The sequence below is a fragment of the Manduca sexta genome, chromosome 5 (genome assembly GCF_014839805.1).
Source record: "Manduca sexta isolate Smith_Timp_Sample1 chromosome 5, JHU_Msex_v1.0, whole genome shotgun sequence".
NCBI lineage: Eukaryota > Metazoa > Arthropoda > Insecta > Lepidoptera > Sphingidae > Manduca > Manduca sexta.
Window position 1 is genome coordinate 5,080,817 of NC_051119.1, and position 9,905 is coordinate 5,090,721.

Below are 9,905 nucleotides of genomic sequence, written 5' to 3' on the forward strand. Positions count from 1 at the left end.
AGGCCACACAAAGATAGTAAGACAGTTTCCAATTGAGAACTTCAGTTGCTCATGGGTATAGCGATGGACTCAACAAATACATACTTAGTCAATAACAAGTTGGACATTATGTAAATTGTCTTTTTTTATTGCTTTTAATGAAGAGACGAGCTTGCCGTTCGTCTGGCGGGAAGCGATACAACTGCCCATAAATAGTAGAAACAACACCCAATACCTTGAATTACAAAGTATTGTTTGGTGTTTCACTGCGCTCGCCATGCTGAGACATGAGATGTTAAGTCTTATTATGTCCAGTTATAACACTGGCTACAATGTCCTTCAAACCGGAACACACCAGTGACTACACACTGTTGACAGCAGAAATAGACATAGCGATGGTACCTACCCAGGCGGGCTCTCACATATGAGAGAACTACCAGCAGTAAACCTCTTTAGTGATATGGGCCCAATTAATACATTTAAAGTCCATACGCCTATAACTTGCCATCATGATGTCATTGTTATCTTCTGCTTAATTGAAACGATTTAGATAATAGCCATAATCTATAGGAAAGGAAACACTAACCACTACGCGGTCTGTTTGTTTTAGAAAGTTGAAATTATATGAATATACTTTGTTGTAAATGCAGAAGAACGATCTATAAAGCAGTTAAAGATATTTTCTTAATATTAAAGATATTATAATTTCATACGAAAAAAACATAAACGAGATTTTCCATAAAAAATAAGTGAAGTCTGTGACTCTGCACAAGGATCGCATGGTGGACTAGGGCCTAAACTCTGTCAATAGAGAAGACCTGTGTTCCAGTGGCCGGTTATATGAAAATGGAGGCATTCACTATTAGAGTAACTTCTCACTAATATTAAACGCGGTGTTTGTTAGAAGTAAACACAGAAATAACTGGACAGACTTGATTGAAATTCGGCACACGAGTGGATATTGCAGGTGGTAGGATATATCCGCCCGGATAGCGACCACCGTACAGAACGAGTAAATACCTCCCATAGTGGGTCACGTAAGTGTGTCGCGTTCCGGGATCAGCCTATTCATGTCGGATTCCAACAGGCCGGTATAATTGTGTCAACTGTTAAGATGTAATCATCTCTCGTCAGTCGACATTCTATTGGACCCGAATCCACTTACCAACAGTTACAGTGGGGTCACTTTAGCGTGCATGTATAAAAAAGACCATGTCTTGAACTAACATTGGTTACATTTCATACCGAACTAGTTGACCCGACAGACGTCGTCCCGTCTTAACTATACATTAGCAGCGCGCATTCTGTCAATCGCTGACAGTTATTTCAAACAATTGACAGTTATATAAAATTATTATTTTCGTTAAGTTTTCTTAAATTTTCTAATTTTCCGCGCAAGCTTTTGGATCTTTTCTTTCATAAGAACCTTCTCCTGACAATAACAAACACAACAACAAAAAAATAGTGAAATCGGTCCAGCCTTTCATGATGGCGTGACCAAGGGAAATAGGGATTCATTTTTATACCTACACTAGCTTCCGCCCGCAGCTTCGCCCGCGTGGATTTCGGGTTTCAAAAATGGAGAAGGTGCTCAATTTGTCGGGATGTTTTTTTAATTTATGGTGGTATGCAGGTGGTCCGATTGTCCGGTCAGGGTCTGATGATGGGATCCTGGTGAAATCGAAGGAACTTTTAACCATTAAGGTTGCACACGAAATGACGGAAGCTTAAAAAATGGAGTAACTTCTCCCGTTTTCCCAACATTTTCCATCACTGCTATGCTCCTATTAATTGTAGCGTGATGAAAAGTATACTATAACCAGCTCAGGAGTATGAAAAATAATTGTACCAAGTTAAGTTAAAATCCGTCGAGTAGTTTTTGTTTCTATAACGGTTATACAGACAGACAGACAAAAATTTACTAATTGCATTTTTGGCATCAGTATCGATCCCTAATCACCCCCAGTTATTTTGGAAATATATTTCATGTACAGAATTGACCACTCTACAGATTTATTATAAGTATAGGTATGCAAAAGTAGCTCAAAAATTGTCCATAACGAAAACATGCATTTTAAAGTAAAACAAAAGAAATAATATCGTGAAGCCAACCAAATAACTAATGATATATTAAATTTTGTGACTGTTCAATTTAGTCGGGTCCGCGATATCACTTTTGTTGAGTTTCAGAACGCGACATTACATTATTATATTCTGTGCTCCAACGCACACTGCTTTGATGTTAGGAACACACCTACATTGCTTAGACAACAGTGAACTTTATCTAATAGCAATAAAGCTCAAATTGACTCTACGTATTAGTTAGAAAACGTTTGTATGGGAAATAGAAAAATGCTGTTTTGAGGATTTTCCCGGCAATTATTCGAATTTTTCTCACCTTTTAAACCTTCCCTAGACCTCCACGAATAATTCAAGACCAAGATAAGATAAATCCGTTCAGCCGTTCTCGAGTTTTAGCGAGACTAACGAACAGCAATTCATTTTTATATATATAGATATAGAAAGTTCACAATGTCAATTTTATACCAAAAACGGCCGGGAGCAACACTTAGTATAATAAACACGGATTAACAATTTTATCATCGCTTGTTGTGAGCAGATGTTCCTTCAAACTTGTTACTAACAAACTCCAATAGTTGTATAGTTGGACGGACAAGTTAATCGGGCTGATGATACGGGATCGAAACTTCTTGACGGAGGTCCGGTAAGCAATTATATTTAAGGGCCTTAATAATAATAGTATACCTATCATAGTGAAGCGACGATAGACTAGTTGAGAGTGGAACTCACTGAGACGAAGGTACGCAGTTACAAAAATAAGGACCGGCATTATCTATTTTTCTAACAAGTATGTGTATTCTTTATGAATTATCTATTATTATTATTACGGTTAAGAACATCGTGAGGAAATCTCCATGCGTGAGATTTTCATTCTCCATAAGAATTTCGAAGGTAGGTGAAGTCTGCCAAACCGCACTAGGTCAGAGTGGTGGACTACCCTAAACCATCACACTAGTATAGAAGCCCGCTTCTAGCAGTGTGACAGTAGATAACACTGTTTATATCACTATATCATAGTTACAGACTGCTTCGTCTCGCGTTTAATCGCCAGGTTCAATTCTCCCGTGTATGCATTTTTTAAGACAAATTGCCGAAGATTGATTACCTGAGTTAGTGTAGAATCTAGACCTCAGAAAACGGGCGCTTGATCCTCAATTTAAACAACGTAAAATAGAGCATCTTAGCCACATTTACTTCTATGCTGCATCGCGTTTTTACTAACTTAAGATAGAGGTTTTATCTACGACTGTAAATGTATTTTTTTAGATTCATTTTTCACGTAGTAACAAAATGGCCAGTATTTGCGGTAGGGAACTCCCATTACAAGATCTCGACTAGCACTCAATTTTTATCGCATCAACTGATAATAAATTAACGACCTTAAAACAAATAACAGTAAATACATTATCGACTAATTACTATAACGGCTTCTTACAAAGGAACACATTATGTCACGTTTATATTAAAAGCTATAATAAAACCGCAAGGTAACCTCAACCTTTGCATGATAACCTCTTAAAAATTAATGACGCGGCTTATTTGATTGCAAAGAGTTCTAAACAATGTGATATTTGAAATAGAATTGGTGGACCATAGACTGGTAAAAAAAAATATTTATTTATTATACAATTTTACACTTTATATATATATACATCAATGTCTAAAGGCGGACTTAATGCCAAAAGCATTCTCTACCAGTCAACCTTTGGGTGATGCAGAGACGAGAATTATATAGAAAAATAAAAAAATATAAAATACTTTTTCGTTACCTCTTTTTTGACGGTACGGCACATTTACGTCACTAAATCTGATGGTAAGTTGAATGGGTTCCGGATAGACTGTTGACTGATAAAAGATTACTATCCATCGCCAGTTGTTAGAATTATGGTTGGCTGTATGAAAAATATAGACGATTAAGAATGTCCATTGGTCTATAAAGCACCGCTTTGATGGCAAAAACATCTAATGACTACTCATTCCTTATCCTCAGTGGTGCAATACCTCTATAAGGGTCATTATTAGCAATGACATACCATCACCTGACCAGCTCTTTTGCTTTTAAAAGCACTCGTCCGCATTAATTTATATTAGACAAATGCACGTCTAATCTAATAAATATTTATTAACAATGACCTTCATTAATATGTATACGTGTGTTCCAATCATTATCGATGCTTGGTGATGCCATACATGGTATTAGAATCGTATGCTAATGTCAATGGCATGATAAGCCTATAAAATATATGTTATGAAATGGTACATACATGCTATAGACAAATTTGTTTACGGCAAGGACCGGCTCGACCGGGGTAGTATAGTAAACGATACAAGTCATGAGCATTCAGTAACAGTGGTGGAGACGAGATAGCGTAAGTACGAATTGGACGTAAGCATACAAGCCAATAGACAAAGAGTATCATCGACTGCAGAACCAATTTTACTGTGGAGAGTAAACTGACCAATAACGAGTGTGCTCACGACGTGCCTCTATTTGCAGTCTGTAACACTCAGACAGTAGACTTATCAAATATTTACCTCACATAAATCCTAAATAAGGATTGATTAAAATCCGGGAAAAATCGCCTTTGAATTTCGGTAGGAGTAAGTATCAAGAAACAAGAAGAGTCGCAATACGGGCACGTGACGTCATCTAGAAAAACGATGCGTGCGAAAGAACGAGATGGAGCGATAACTCTACTACGCGGCCACTACAGTACATTACAATATTTGAAATATGACTGTATGTAACTTGTATTTGAAATATGAATTACTGTTTCTTGTATGTAACACCAATAGAAAATCGAATAACCACATCCGCTCCGATTTCTCGACACGATTTATATGTTCGATCGTAACGATTTATCGGAGCGTGTGTAACCAGTGTAGATAAGTTATTTTTTACGCATAATCTAAGAATGGCTTAGTACTTGATACTATATCTCATGGACATCTAGGACATTCATTCGGACACCACTGTGCATTTTAATATTGTTTACAGATTATCTGGCGAATAAATTATAATAAAGTGTCTAGTAGTACCTAGAATTTACGCAGTTAAAAAATTGTCATCAATCAAATACTTAATAATATTTTAACACAGTATTTTGCAAGTAATGAATGAACAATGAACTCCTCTTAACAAAAAATAATATTGACCAAATCTAAATAATGTATACAAATTTATTGGTTCTATTAATTACTTTATTTCATACGAACATATTCCTGAGAATTATTTGTAAAAAAGCGAAGTTATGTGTAGCTTTGAACAAACATTAGTTCTAATCATCATGGACTGAGATCTCTGAGTGGCAAAACTTCCAGGAGTGTTCTGAGTTAGGATGTTCCATATATCCAGACTTACTTCCATGGCTCCCTCTTCTCCAAGGCATGGCTCTAATTCTACATTCAGTCTTCAGTCATTTGTCGCGGCCCTAGGCACACTATTCAATGTGTATACCTCATGGTCGTAGGTTCACATTGTGGCCTATGGAGTGCTCGTGAACATTTCCCCTCTTTCACCAAATTTCCTCACCACTCTCCCCAGGCCCCTGCCATCGCTAAGCAAGAGGATTCCAGTATCCAGTTTATAGGTTCCCCTGGTGTAGACTGCAGGGGTGCCTACTCAAAAAAAAAAGGTCCTTAGGTGCATTTGTCCATAATTCTCTTTTAAATTTTCTTAATATGTAAATATATACAAACAATAATAGCACCAATGCTGTATTATATAATACCCACTGCTAGCCATAGGCATTCTCTACTACCAACAGGGTTTAGGCCTTAGTCTACCCTGGTGACGTATTGGGTGTTTACCAATGGCAGCAATGTCTACATGACACAATATTCTGTATTTTTTTTTACATAATAAAGAAAACATCAGATTCCTAAAAGGAGTTGAAGTATACCTAGCGTTTAAAAATAGTAAATGCTTTCTGCAATATTCATTAAAATATTAATGATTCATACTTAGTCTTTACAGGCGTCTGTAAGGCTAATGCCTTAACCATTTAAAAAAAAGAAAAAAACAATCTGACTTCGAAAGCTACAAAAAAATATTGTAAATAAATGTAGCTCAAGTGCCTTATAGCCACAAATTATAATCACACTCAATTGAGATGTTTAGTATCCTCTAACGCAGAAATTGCTGAATGGATTTTGAGGAAATTTAACACACAGACAACTCAACAGATAATCATAATGATAACAAAGGAAAACTATTTAATATCAAATAATTCTGTAATTTTTTTTGTATAATTTGCACTTCAATACCCATTAAGATGAGCCAATTAATAGTTCACTGTTAAAATGTTGTTTAAATCTACCTTCGTTCAAAGTAATCTTAGGACAATGGATGGTAGGACAATGTTAAGCTAATTTCAAAATTCAACATCCTTCCTCCCAAACTCAACAAAAAACCTAATCAAAACTTTTACAGAAATTTAAATTGACTGAGCACTTGGATTGCATTGTTAAAGAAAATGTTACTTAGTTAATATATTCTGCTCCCATAAGCAAAATTCTATATGTAGGATCAATATCAAATTTTATACACAGAAAAATATTACACATGTTTAATTTTTTTACTGATCAGAAATATGTATTTAACTCAAATTAGATGTTTTTTTATTATTATGGCAATATAAGACAGTTCATGTAGTCAATAGTTATTTAATTATCATTAAGTTTACAAATAGGTGATTTTTTTATTTGGTCATGAAATAAAATGAACTAAATATCACACTAATAATATTATGACTGCTAAGCAGAGAGTATTTAAAATTTACTGTGATGGTAAATAAATTTTATTAAAAGAATTAGTAAATATTCACCAATACTTGACATAAAAATAAATTTTAAGTAATAATTATAATTCCTTTTTTTAATCTGCTTCATAATACTGAATACAAAAGATGACAATTACAGATATAAAATATTATTTAGTTTTACCTTCATAAAATATCATTTATGTAATTAGTTTATATTCGAAAATTAAACTTCTTAATGTATTGGATACTTTGTAAAACTGATTCGAGTTTGGAAGAGAATCCCACGTCGAAAAATGTGCTTTTATTTTATATAAAAATCCTATTTATATTGGACTTAGAATTCATGTTAGATATGGCGTCAGACTTGCTACCCTACATAATAGAAATAAGCTGGAACCAACCACGTTCCCACTAGTTGCGTCTTTACTTACCCTCCTAGCCGTGATTATGTTTCTGTTAAAAATTATTTGCGTCGGTAAACTCGACGCGTCGACCTTTGTCTAAATAGTGTTCTCAGACACCATTATCGATCAATTTAAATTTTACTATGAGTAGTACTTGTGTAAATAGTCATGAAAACGATTCAAAAACTTAGCCGAGAGCATCGAAGCGTCCGCGGACGCTTCGCTGTTTAACCCGAGCGAGTCGGGGCCGATTTCCCATAAAATGTGGGCCGTGGAACAAATACAGTGCACGCATAGAAAACTACACCTACCTTCATATCCGTGACGATCTGCTGGTAAAGATTCCATAGTGGCGAACAATCCTTTTCTGTAGTCCCCTCCATTGTCAAAATACAACACAATAATCACAACAAAACACGTAAATTCAAAACCTCACACAATCGGGCACGCCATTAAAATTATTACAGTACAGTCGCATTTTGCATTCGACAAATTTATTGATATTTTCGCAATCACCTACATTTCACATCACAATTTTATAATAACACAATACGCGATTAATCAATATTGTAAACATATTTTGCCGACATGGATGTAATGCTTGTAACATCACTTGTTCACAGTGAATTTACGATGGTGTTTCGTTTTTCTTGACGTTCGATGCCGTATAGGCCCAAGTTCATTCAATAAAACTCGTATTTCACTTATTTTCATACATAAACATACGAATGGAAATAATAATTTCGACGCGCGGTCTCGATTCTCGATAGAAACGACGGGCAAGCACATCGGTCGGAGCCGATTTGTTTAGCGTTCACTCATTTCATTCGACACTCGCGGTCGCGGCTATTCGTCAATTCTTCGTCAATGTTACCATTGAAAAAAAACGAAAGGGATATTACTTATAGATAATAATTATTCTAATAAGAAAAACAATAATATAACAGCATGAATAGTTAACTACTATAATATTATGTATTTATATATCTATATATACAATTTTACAAATAATAAAGCTGTCTGACAGCGTATTTTGTTTTTGTTAAACAGCGCCATCTCGTAGCTAATTGAATGTACGTAATTATTGAATACACGACCCAGCGTAGAAAAGTTGAGCGCATACCTACATAATAAAATGTGGGATAGTTTGTGTAACTCACTGAATTATTTGTTGGAGAAGTGTTTTTTAGGTACGTATTTTCACTTTATAAGCCTTGAATACTAGCAAAACTACTAGCAAAATCTCCTGTACAGTACTACAGTAGATTTTTTATTAGTGGATATCAATACCACATTTCTGGCCTACCCAAAAAAATAAACAATATATTGTCTATACATAATAGATGGAGCTAATAAGCTTCTTGTACTCCGTCACTCAACAGCTTAGCTAGGAGGGCTGTATAGAAAAAGAATAATATCAATTTAAGTACTTCTTACTAATAATATTATCTTACTTCTTACTGTAAGTACTAATGCTAATTATTATAATAAAAGCAAATGTTCGGATGTTTGTTACGGGTAAACGTAGAAACCGCTAAACAGATTTGAATGAAATTTGGCACACAAAGAGAGATACTTAAACTATTAAGGTCAGGTGGGGTAAGTGCGCCGACGGGGTAAGTGCACCTGCCCTAAAAAAATCGAAAACTATTGATGTTATACAATTACCGCAATCTTATATCTATGCTACTAACTGAAATACAGTTCCACTAAAAACCATAAATGGCTCTGTTCATTTTAATACGATTTATTCGCCATTTTATTTTAAGTGTCATTTAGACCTGTAAACAGAGATGACCCCGTGAAAGATAACATCAAATATTTTAAGATATTTAACATATTTCTGTAAACCAGTAAGGTGAGAACATAGTTTAAACCTTTTATTTAAGTTCCTGCCTGAATTTTATTTATATATACTAAAATAAAGGATTTTTTAGCAATGCGAAAAAATGTACCTCAAAATTGTCGAGTAGGGCAAGTGCGCCACAGTTACTAGTCGTATGGCGCACTTGCCCCTGAAACATATATTACCAACCTTTTTTGAAAATATGTTTTACTAATAGAATGATGAATTTTGAAAATATGTTTTACTAATGAATTATTATTATTAAAATGTTATATTGTATTTTGTTTTGAGCCGACTTAAATAAAAGGGCGTATTAGTTAATTCGTTTTTACAAAAGAAAAAATGAAGTACCTTGGTCTAGAGCAACTTTACGTGACGAGGTTGCAACTGTTCGATCAGGCACGTTATCTGGGTGTAATGCAGCTAAAACTATTAAATGTCATAAGGCCAAATTCTAAGTAATTGAGTTATAAGGCATTCAAAATTGTTAATTCCTACATTTTTGTATGTTTTTTTTAGTTTTTAGAAATAAAATGGATTTTGTATTAGGTCTACCATTTTTTTATTCCAACATATCCACACACAAAACTCTAATATTAATACCTAAATATAGCAAAAAAAAATCTAAAATGTTTTGAAGCCCTGATGTACAAATATATGGCGCACTTACCCCGAATTTGATTTGACAGCCATAGTTTGTTATAATATTGAGTGATTAAAAATTATCCAAGAGCAATGCGAGTAAAACTTATTTCTCTATGGACTAAAATGAGTGTTTTTTTTATAATGTTCCATATTGGCGTTGTTTTTTACACAGGCGCACTTACCCCA

The 9,905-nt window shown here is 34.6% G+C and overlaps 1 protein-coding gene across 2 annotated transcripts in view; it reads right to left on the reverse strand.

Annotated features, from left to right (window-relative positions):
• Window positions 1-8,038, reverse strand: part of LOC115449904 — a 149,700-nt gene extending 141,662 nt beyond the window's left edge. For both annotated transcript variants that reach the window (XM_037443049.1, XM_037443045.1), the window contains exon 1: window positions 7,540-8,038. In XM_037443049.1, coding sequence (XP_037298946.1) covers window positions 7,540-7,611 — 72 coding nt within the window. In that variant the 5' untranslated portion in view covers window positions 7,612-8,038. The remainder of the gene's footprint in view (window positions 1-7,539) is intronic.
• Window positions 8,039-9,905: the final 1,867 nt, after the last annotated feature.